The following is a 12,096-nucleotide window of genomic DNA, read 5'->3' on the forward strand; positions in this document are numbered from 1 at the left end:
CAACATTGCGAATTGCGTTGCAAGTTAATTATTGTGAATGGCGCGACGTTTTTATGCTTCATACCTGTATTAACAAGCGTGCCGGTGAATAGTTTATTACAAATGAGTTATGCCTCTGCCAGGGTCAACTGACACCGATAAAGGCAACCCCCCTAACCAGAAACTTTACGGTACCTCAAACAGTTAAAGGGACACCCAGCTAGCGGAGGCTCGGCCGGCTGGGCCAATCCCAGCGCGGCCTTGGCTGGAGGCACACGGCTGCTTCCTTCGGGCCGGATCTCGCTGCGGGCAGCATCTCCGGTCTCCCTCACAACACGGGAGACCGGCAAGGCAGGAAATGGCTTCCCCAAGGAAGGGGGAAGCGAAACCACGTCCTCCCGGCCCCGCCCACAACCAGGCGGCGGGCCGGACATCTTCTTCCGGTGTTTCTAATGCCGGACCAGATTCGGGGGCGTTCCCGGCTTTCGGCTGACGTCGCGTGACGTCGGCAAAAGCCAAAGAATCTCGGGAACGCCCCCGAATCTGGTCCGGCATTGACGGACAGGCCCCTCGTCCAATGGCTAGGCTCCATTTATGGAGCCAGCCAATGAATGACGAGGGCCGACCCAAAGCCACTCTACAGTTCTCATAAGATTTCTCCTGCGCAAAAGCTGCTTGCGCAGCTTTTTGCAGTCGAAACCTAAAAAGGACCATGCATACGGAAATGGGGCTTGACATTCTGCTTTCCACTTCCCTGGGGATTGTAACTATAGGAAATGTCATATTGGCTCAGAAACTAGAGTTATACTGGAGCTTATGTTCAGACTGCAGACCATGTACACACTTCTGCTGCGGTCGTGTCTCAGTATGGGAACTTATGAACAAAATCAGTCCCAAATAGACACCAATGGTTCTAGATTCATCATGCTACCTGTTAAAGAACCACATAATAAGAAATGATGATGTGAGACTGCGACCTGTGCGGAAAGTTTGAGACTAGGAGGGTGGGGACTAACCCACAGAGTGGACAGTAATGCAAAAAGTATTTGTCATTAACAGTTTCACTATCCGCTCCGTTAATGTAGGGGGGCACCTTGTGGTTAATACATTCCTGCTCACAAATCCAATATCCCAGATACGAAGTTGAGAGACAGACAGACAGACAGACAGACAGACAGACAGACAGACAGACAGACAGACAGACACACACACACACACACACACACACACACACACACATTTCTCGGTCACATCTCAGCCCGAGGTACAGCACAAGGAGTGGACACTGACTGAAAATCTTTACGCAGATGGCGTTGCAGAATAGGTAAGCTATCTGTATTTACTAGAAAAAAGTTAGTGAACATAATGGAATTATAAACACTAGCTAATGGTCAAATATTACACATCCATATCAATACCTCAACATCAGTTTGATTCAAAGAAAAACAGGTCAGTAAGTGGGGGTAGGGCGAGGTGCCTGTTAAGGTTCAGGAAGGATATCCCACTCCCCAAGAGCACTGGTCTGGACTTAGAGGATGTAGCAGGGAAAGGAGACAAAGAAGGGCTGCTCAAAAGCGTGCTGAACAGTAAACAGAATAAAGTCTAAGGGATCCAGAATGTAGCATATAAATACTGCAATAACAGTCAAGCGCTTCTTCTGGCATCTGATCAGAAATTCATGATGGGACAGTAAGCCGAATAGTAAGTGCTGATCAGAAATACATTTGCTGTATTGTGCCCGTGCCAAACGCTGGAGTGCAGTAATCTAGAGAGCAGTATCTGCATGTTGTACGTCTTCTGGATTTAGCCCTGATGCACTGAAGGGACCATATGCCCACATCATGAACAACACTGATGAAGGTACGGCCCCCAAACAAGGGAGTCAATGTGAACATATATAGTAAAACCCCATAGCACTTACAGGAGTCTGTTGCACTCCGCCACAAGAATGGCACACAGAGTGAGCGTCGCTGCAGTTGTCCCTTCAAATACTGGGCTATTTAAAAGAGAGAGGATAAGAAGGGCCGTGTGGGAAGCAATCCATGCGACCTTTTAATGGGCCCTTGGAAAACATTTCTTCAGGAAGCACAATCAAAGAGCTCCCCAAGGAAGGTCACTTATAAGGAAGGGAAAGAATCGGAGCACTGAGGGTACAGATAGTGGCTATTAAGTAGAGAGGCAAAGGCATGTGTCTGTGGTCCTCAGTAGGGTGTTTTGTGCAAGCCTCCACCAATGGGATTGAAGAATTCCTCCTACCTTCTTGTCAACTGTCCGTTATGCATCACAGTGGAAGGCAATGGGGCTGGTGGACAAAGATCCTCCACTCTTCCCCTTTGGTCTTACATCTCCCACCATGTATTATTCATTTATCACTGATGTCCTGGCTCTGAATAGGTGCCAGGGGCTCCAAATAACCTTCAAAGCCCTCCTCTTTTCTTATCAAGGATCCCACTGTAGATAGCATTATATTTCAAGGAGACCAGCTTGCCTATAGAATGTTAGCAATCAGGTATTTTTAAAAGGGATAACTCAACATAAAATGTTTTGAATTCTTCAATAGGTTTACAGATGCCAATCTTGCGTAAAACAAGTTTATCATTCCAGGGGGCATGTCGTTTTTTTTTTTACATGAGTGGGGTTGAACATTCCAATTTTTTAAAACTACTGAGTTAAGGGGTTAAGGTACCCCAGGGCAGACATTTTCAAATCCAGGGGGAAGCAGCAACTAATGAAGGATGCAGGAGAAAAAGGTGGTGGTACGATCATTAAAAAAAACTGCATAATGGGAAGAGGTGTGGGAAGTAACAGGCGAGCTGGAGGAGGGAGAGGAAAGCTGAGAGCACTGGTGTGTTTAATTGCATGGGAGTGAAGGGGAAGACAGCACACAGATTATAGGGGAGCGCGAGAAACCACATGCAGTCCTGAAGAGTGTTAAAATCAACAACAAAAAGTGCCTCCCTGAATTTAAGCAGCAGCAGGAGATATGATAAAGACAAAATATCCTGGAAGTGGGACACACACAGATCAGGGAAGAAACACGCTGAATAAGAAGCAAATAAATTAGACAGCCAACAAAGCCATCCAGTGAAGAGTAAGGCTTCACCCAAAGACCACTACATGTACATATTTTAATATAATGGAAATGGACAAGTCTCTGATGACAAGCCATCGAAAACAAACAGATAAAGCGGTCTATGGGAGAGAGCTAAAATGGCATTGTCCAGAACATAAGGTTAGCTTCTGTTCACTTTTGCCCATCCTCCTACAAAAACGTGAATGATAGATAGAGAAGATTAGTACAATTGCTACACTTGGTACTGTTGAATTATAGTTATGTATTGTGACGATAGAGCCCACTTTCTCAAAGGACACCACCAGGAGGTAATACAAATTCATACCAACCTCTTGCTGATGGACAATCTGCAATTTCAGACACTGAAACTAACGAATGTAACCTAGAGATGTATTCCTTTCTTTATATTCATCTTTGGTTTTCTCCTATTAGCATTTTGGATTTAGTCTTACAATTACTTACATTTCAACAAAATTCGCTTTCATATAACTTCCCTTTCATGAGCTAAACATTTGCACGTGAAAACACTAAGTATGAATTCATTCAGGCACCTTCAGACTAGTTGTGTTGGTTAAAGTACTCCTTAATAAATACATTAAGCGAAAATATATATCTTTAGTGGAAAACTGAATTCTCCTGGGAACACAAATAATGTCTAAGCATAAACAAAAACTCTGCATAAATAACATAACATACCTTTCCAATGCTGCTTCTCTGAAGAAAAAAACTGGAGAAAATAGAAAAGTAATGTTTAAAGCCCTGAGCACTCCATTTTACTATACACATACATATGAACAGTATTTTATTCTGAACAATATTCTGAATAATGTTCTCCAAATTCGATATCTTTATAATGAGCACTTGTCAAAGGGCTTATCAGACTGTAATATTTAATTTGAGCAAACATGTGTTCTAAAATTTGAGCATTCAGGTCTTTTCTGAGACAACTGCACGAGAAAGAAGTAGCTATGGTTTTTGAATAAACAGGTAGGAGGTCACTGCTTATGTGTTGGGTTTTTGGGTACTCATGAGTGTAGTGCTAGGCTGATCAGATAACGTGGGGAGGTGATGATGAGCATGACATTGAAAACTAGGATAAGGGTTGGGCATTGTAGAAGACTGCCTTCTAACCAGGATAAAGGGAAGCTAAAGCTGGATTGGTCAGTTGGGCGGTCAGAATGTTGAGCACAATGCAAGTTCTCAACTAAAACAGACCGACTGTCTTTTCAGCCAAAATGATCGGCGAGTCCCAGAAATCATTGTCCAATATAATATATTCAGACATTCTTTTCTATATTAGGAGGAGGGTTACCATGTTTGACATGACAGGTACGAGAGTGGGGTACCGCAAGTGATACCTAAGGGCATCTGTTAAACTTGAGTATAGGTAGGGAGTCAAAAAAGGACACAGTAAGTAAACAGTCTATGTAAAGGCTGAAAATGCGCCATGTACACAGAATTTTCCTTTAATAAACCTCTTACCAGATTCAAGCATTTCTGTAAATGGAAAACAGAGAGCACAACGTTCAAAACCACAGCCTTTATTGAAGGGGAAAATGGAAGGAATGCAGAGGCATTATTAGTCAAATAGCTGAAATAAAAGCATAACAAGAGAATGCTGGCACCGTGCCTTAAGACCTTCCAGGACCTCCTACATCCCATCATGTCCCAAAGGTGACAAGTCAGTTCTTTTTTTTGGCTCCTTCAGTGAGGATCCTGGAGCACTGAGCTCTCTCAGTTTTTGACTTCGTCAGAAATTGCTTTTCAAAATAAATCTTTCTCTGCTTCACTCTACGTCTTTTTTTTACTTCTAGAGTGAGGAAAAATTATTTTCTGATAGGAATTTTTATTTTTTATTTTAAAAAAAATGCCCGCTTTTGGCCAGTTGCCCTGCCTGTGGCAAAAAAAGGCACAGTCTGATACGCATTCAGTCTGCACCTACCTAATTCTCATCTGCTTGAGTCTTGCCACCACTTCCAGAAACTCTATAGAAGAACTAAAAGATTGAGAGAAAAAACTGTCTCCATGGTCTTCAAAAGAGAGGAAAAAATCAACAGAAGGACATCCTCCAGCTGCTTCCACAGCTTCCTCTCTTCACAAGATTCCTTCCAGCAGCAGATCTCCAAGCAGATGTGAAAAAAGGAGATCAAGATATTTATTTGTTGCAAGATTTATATTGTGTGACTGATCACCGGTGAGGTTATCCATGTGCTGTCCATGGGCAAGAGGAGATTAAGTGATTTTCCCAAAATCACACGTCGTAGCGTTGACGCAGAGACTTGAACCCAGATCCCCAGCTACCGAGTCGGCAGCTCTGACCGCTGCGCCTCATCCCCTCCCTCAACATTCAGAGGTAGGGAAATACCAATTTGTTCTCCATCTGCATTGGGATCGATGGCGAGAGTGCCCCCAACTCTGAGGCACTCTTCGCCTGCAAAACAACCGTCGGCAGCAAAACAACTCTACCCTGAGAAAGTTTCCATCGACCACGAACACCAATTCATTGAAGCCCATGTCGTCGAGGGCCCAGTTGGCGTCACACCATTCCTTGACATCAATTAAGAACACACCGGCAGCCAAGTCAATGGCATGTGTCCATCAATTGAGGTCAAGGCAAGTACAAGCTACATCGATGGGCGATCATACCCGTTTGAAGTTGAAGCATCCTAAAGATTTTGCTATCACTGAAAAATACTTCATCCTCTTGAAGAGAACAAAAACTAGTAAAAGCCTATCCAGCTAATAAAATGAAAACAGACCAAATTAAAGTGACTGGACACACAGACAGTCAACAGCAAATAGATTTTTTTGAAACAGCTAAATCCAAACAACACTTGAAAAAAGTGCCAAAGTTATTTGGTAATTAGAAAGAAAAGCATACTTATTCCCAACATCTTCTCCACTGACTTGATTCCCATCGACAATTGTGAAGGAGCCAATTCCTTAAAAAAAACAAAATATTATGAGGCTAGATATTACGTACATATTCAAGACATGATTCCAAAAAAGTGCTTTAAAATTTGTATGTACCTGGCAGCACCAAATTTTTAAGGATTTCAGTTCCTGTTGCACTTGCATTCACCAGACAAACATGAGCTGATTCCAACGCTTCCTGACCATGGTCACCCCACAACCTGAAAACACAGAACACAGTATTTTGTCAGTTGTGTCAAAAATATAATACGAAAATGTACCAAGATGATCACCAAAGTATGAATAAAGCATGCCAGAGCACTAACATGTCAGTAATAAACAGAGAGAAAATGTCATCAAATTCTACTTTTCTCTAGGCCAAAACACACACATTCTCAGTTTAAACCTCCTAATCTCCAATTGTCTCAACAAACTGAAGCCACAATGGTTATTTACAACAAAATTAAGATTAATAAACACTAACTGTGTTATTTAGTATAAATGAAGCTAAAACAATTACTGTAAACAAATTTCTGAATTTCGATGAAAAATAGTGTTGTGTGTTCAGTTTAGCCAAGGGGTTTTCCAAACTAGGATAAAGGAAAGAGCATTTAGATTACCTCATTTGAAATTCCTGAAAAATATTTTACTGAATGGCCCATATTGTCGATATCTGACTTATTCCACAAAGTTTGGGGGCTTATTACGAGTAATTCAGTACTCCCATTTTGTCATATTGTACAGATTGTATTATATTACTGGACCTGGTATTTCAGGATTGATTAAGCTTCAATTTTTTTTTGTAAATTGCGGACACATTTTCCAGAACATATCTGGAAGTTCTTGTCCTCGGTAAATTACCCAGAATTACGTTTGACAAGCAGGAATCATTGTGGAAATACCAATTGCTCCATGTATCCCCAATCATTTAGAATGCTATAATGAGTCAATTCATAATACCCCAATAATATCCAGACTCTTTTATTGATACCCCCAAAATTGGTAACAATGGGTGCACAATTACTGCCTCAAAACACCAGGAATGTCTGCTGATGTGCAGAAGAGGCCTTTCAGCCACTCTCCACTTTATCCGTGTGTTAATGAGTATTTAACGAGATCCAAAGGGGTATTAGCAGTCAATGTGTCCATTTATGTGTCTCCCATCACTGGATTAACGTTATGCACCAATCTGTGAGAACAGCCCTTCACTAAACGAATGGGCATAACTCCATGGACATTGTGCTCTCTGTCTCCTCGAGCTTTAAGCAAGAGTGCTTCGAGCTGAGTGATTTAAGAAAAAAATAGCATGCCCAAGTCAGGCAACAAAAATCTCCAACAGTGGAACATAAACCTCTGCAGGATCTTCAGTTACCAGCACATCCTGAACAGACTGCCCATGCACTTATTATATTAGGGACTGCAATACCTATTTTGATTTGATACCTATCAATTAACTACACAAAGCTTAATTATGAATGGTCGAAAGGCACCAAATCAAACTTGCTGAAACCACTATTGTTTTAACCAATGCGATTTGTTGCTTTCAATTAACCATAATTGAACAATGGGAGCGCAATCCATGTACCTATTGTAGCATCCAGTTTGATAAAGGTAACAACACCATTTTTCACCGCTTCTAAAGTGTTTTTGTCAAGTCTTGTTCAAATCCCCAACTATTTCACTGTGCTCCTACACCATGCCAAAGGGAAGTCAGGCATGAACGTCCTTGTGTGTATAGTAAGGGGCAACAATACAGATTTACTCCAATCAACTGTGAACCTGAATCCCCAGCCACCAAAGGCTACAAATTCTCTTAGAACTCGGTTTAGGCTGGATAGTCATTCTCTTCCATATATCAAATCATTAGTGTAGAGGGAGATAAAAATGTAACGCGATGCAAGCCATAGCGCTGAGGTTGCATGATGCTGCCGCAATTTAGCTGCAAGCAGTTATAGTGCTAGTGCAAGTAGTATGGGGCTAGCTGGCACCCGTGTCTACTGCCTCTTGAGATATATATTGGTAGTGACATTATTGAGGCTAATAACTCTAAGCGGTGCAGCTGATTTCATGTATAGCAGCCTAAACTGGTCGACAAAGAGTGTCAGCATTCCCATTCGCTGAATAAACAGTTCCACTCTAACAAGTCAGAAGCCTTTGTGACACCTAATAACATTGCTGCTGCCTCCAGATCAGGGCTGATATAAAGAATTATCACAAATTGCATGCGTAGAGTATGTCCCGTGGATCAACTTGGTATGAATCTGGCATGGTCTGGCTAGAGTAATTTTGGCTGAATTAGCAGTATACTATTTGGAATCAGGTTTGCAAAATTGTTTGTGTTACAATTATAGAGGCCTGTATGCGTCAGAGCCTCCCGCATCAATGGGAGTAATAAGTGGTTAGAGTTTGAATCTTAAAACAGGACGAGGAGATGAGGACCAGCAAGTCTGGGAACTCCTTTGAAAATTCGACCTGAAACCCATCGGTGTCTGGGACTATGCCTGCAAGCAGTCCTCTTATTGCATCCTTGATCTCCTATAGGAAGAACGACTAGCATAGGTGTTTTCTGTGCACATCACTTGCCCGAGCTATGGCAGTCTCCTTGAGGTAATTGCTTGAAGGAGTAAAGGTCAAACAAGTATTTCCTAAAAGCATTTAGAATGTCTTCTGCATTATAGAAGGTCTGACCTCCATCTGTAGTGTTATGGATTATATCATTGACAACCAAAAACTGTTTGATTAAGTTAGCTAACAATTTGCTGGGGTGGTCACCTAGCTGCGGGCTGACATAAGTTTACTCAGAAAGTTATCCTTCCGGTCAGAGACCTCCTTGTATTCTGTGATTCTGGTCCTAATCTCCACCATCACTGACTCGTCAACAGTTTGTGTCTGGGCAGCCTTGAGCAACTGGATTTCTCGATCAAGCCTACTAATATGGGCTTGGGGGTCTTTAGTACACCTCCCTATTTAGCTACGCACAGACCATGAACCAGGATTTTGAAGGCCTCCCAGATAGTACTCAATTCCGATACTGAACCAAGTATTGTGTCAAAGTACTCTGCTATCTACTTTCTCAGTTCAACTCTAAATATCTTGTCTGAGGGGGCCCTTGGTGAGTCGCCAGTCTATGGTTATTACTATGGGCTTCTGGGAGTGAAGTGTTAGCAGGACAGGTGCATGACTAGTCTATTCTCAGGGACATGCGGTGAGCTAACAGTTCCTCACTCGCCAATGATCTGAGACCGGATGGTTGGATTTAAGATCATTATTGCAAGTGTGATCCAATGCTACAGTGACAGAATCCTGGCATGAATATGTGATCTGTCAACCTTTTTCTCTGTATAGAAGTTGCACTTTGCACCTAGTTCACACAATGCATCATCTGCACTACTGTCACAAAGAAGTGGATTGTTTTTGTTTACCTACTTGACAAAAAAGAAAAGATTGTAAATTAGGGAATATACACAATCTATTACCAATGAAGAAGGCTCGGTTGAATAATTATTCTATGTTGATATTTCCATTGAATGCTATATGAAATTTTACATTGAATTAGGTTACAGTTGATGCATGCAAAACCGTTTGCCTGGAAAGGAGTCCCACGGAACCATTGCTTCATATGATATTAAAAATACAGACTTCTTTGGCAGTCAGAGCTGCCTTACAATGCTGCCAGCTTTATGCCAGATGTCTGGTACCCCGACCAGAAGAACAATAAACCTACAAAACTCAGATTATCAATGAACAAAACGAATGTGGCATCTAGAAGTACCATCATCCCACCTAAGAAGTCCACTGAATAAATAAACTATTTCATAAGCAAAGTCAATCTTATTAGGAAAAATAAAGAATCCCAACACCATTCACCCTCTCAAAAAAAGTCAGTATTTCTATCAGTGTCAAAACAAGAAGTCTTCTGCAATCAAGCAGAAGATCAAGAGTAACTTCAATGCCACATCTCTTCTAAAAAATAAACAAATGATTCTTGGACCAACTGATCTGCACTTGGAAAACAAAAACCTACTCCCTTAAATTGGAAATGTTTCCAGATGCCTTCCAACTAGTCAAAATAAAGTGGTTCTAAATAATATATACTTAAATACTGAAACTGTTAGTAACTTCAAGCCAACAATAAACAAGCATTTACAATGCAATGGTTTCGCCTTTGGAAAAGTTAGAGCTATTGGCATTGTAAATGACAACATTTTTATTTATGTGTTGGTTTTGAAAACAGATAAATAAATGGCATTGTCATTTACATTGCCAATAGCCTCTGCAGTCACTAACAATGCAGCAGGCACACCTGACACGGACAGGCAAGCAATGGAAGAATCAATGGGACACAGCGTGCTCTCGCACAAACTTCCATTCCGTATGACACCTTTTCCATGTCCCAAAGGATTTTGCTCGGATACCATTAGCACCACATTGGGAGGCATGCTCAGCCACGTCCGAACGATGTCCGAAACAAATAAGAGGGTGAGACTAGAAATGGACTGCCTGTGGAGAAACGGAGATAATGCTTGACAGGTAGCTGGCTCCAACGTTGGCGTGTGCAGAGGACGTAGTTGCATGTCAGGCCTTCCTGACATAGGAGTGGATCTTCAACAGCCTCACCAGCCAGCTAAGCAGATACTGTGATTGGTGTCAGGGATGTCTCAGTGTTACATAAACAGCCCCTCTCTGCCATCTCTTCAGACTGGGCCCGCCTCCCTCTAATGATGAAACCCCCCTCCCTCATCCCCCTTTCGAATAAGCCACAGTGAGTCTGCAAGCCTGCCAACCCCACCCCCCTCTAAAGAAAGTAAAAAAAAAAAAAAATGTTTCATTAAATTACATTCTGCTAGTGACCTGACCTTGATTTGAGGAGGGCCTGTAGATTGTTTTCCCAGTTTATGACAGCACTAGACAGTCCAGTTGCTAATTATGCACTTTAAAGTGGGCAGAAGTTGCCTCGAAAGGGTTGGGCTCAGTACCCTGCTCAAGAGTTTATGCAGATCACTATACTGCAGAATGGCAGTGCTTTCTTCTTTTCAAAAGGTGTTAGGTGGCTTACAGAAACGTAAGTATATCCTACTTTCAACATGGCAGCTTGACAGCTCTATATGAAACTACAGTGTGCAAGAAAAAGACTGCAGCCTGCTGTCGATTATACCTATTTGACAATAAATATCGACGGCACTGATTAACGCCGACCGGTTTAATCCAAACAACCACTTTCTGACTCATTTTCAAGACCTCTCCAAGACACAACTGATCTTCAAATGTAATCTAAATAAGTCGAGTTTTTCTTTACACCAACGCAGTAGTCAATAACTAGCTATTCCAACTTTCCATCCGTCCCCCTCCCCACCCCCGGTTCCCGTCTAAGCGCTTTGAAGCGAACGTATGCTGGCACAAACCCCTATACAAAATGATCAACATAGCATCCAATAAGCAAGGAAGGTGCATTCATCGTCATTTACCCCGTCAAACGGGAGCTTCTCGAATAAATGCGCCCCTGTCCACTCCACAGAATAAGAGCAACAACGGAATACTTAATGTGCGTTTCGGTGCTCGAGATGGCAGTGCTTCCTATGACTACGACACCATTTTCACATGCAGACCGGTAGCCATTCAACATATAAATTATTCATGTATTTACAGAATAGGAGAGGGGGGATTCATCTTACGTACAAAAAGCATTAAAAATACAACTACCGTTTGCCCAAAGGCACCGTATAACAACACAACAAAGTCTGTTGTATGGAAAAACCTTACCAACAATAATAAAAATGCATTAAAACATTTATCCCGAGTGCTTATTTCTCCTAGCGATTCAGTTTTTAAAACGCACCGCTAGTCATGATCATACTTTGCTGGGCCTCTGAAACATGCATGGTTAATTAAAAGGAATTGGGCATAAAGCGGTGACAGTTCATGGTTATCCAGTAAAGGATGTCACTCGGGAGAGGACTTTCATCTGTAACAGAAGCGGATGGATTTTTTTTTCATTGTTGGCAGAAGGGGTAAATAATATTAAAGGAGAGAAAATAAAAAAAGAATACAACTGCCTGTTAAACAGTAACAATGAGAAGAAAATGAAACTTTTCAACCCCTCCCCCCTTCTTTGTTTGTGAAAAGGACCCTCA

At 41.9% G+C, this 12,096-nt stretch overlaps 1 protein-coding gene across 1 annotated transcript in view; it reads right to left on the bottom strand.

Annotated features, from left to right (window-relative positions):
- Window positions 1-12,096, bottom strand: part of NAE1 (NEDD8 activating enzyme E1 subunit 1) — a 152,077-nt gene that overhangs the window by 133,014 nt on the left and 6,967 nt on the right. Inside the window, exons 2-4 of the mRNA XM_078668391.1 lie at window positions 6,083-6,186; window positions 5,934-5,994; window positions 3,749-3,779 (exon numbers count right to left, since the gene is read on the bottom strand). Coding sequence (XP_078524517.1) covers window positions 3,749-3,779; window positions 5,934-5,994; window positions 6,083-6,186 — 196 coding nt within the window. The remainder of the gene's footprint in view (window positions 1-3,748; window positions 3,780-5,933; window positions 5,995-6,082; window positions 6,187-12,096) is intronic.

The sequence above is a fragment of the Lissotriton helveticus genome, chromosome 12 (assembly GCF_964261635.1).
Source record: "Lissotriton helveticus chromosome 12, aLisHel1.1, whole genome shotgun sequence".
Classification (NCBI taxonomy): Eukaryota; Metazoa; Chordata; class Amphibia; order Caudata; family Salamandridae; genus Lissotriton; species Lissotriton helveticus.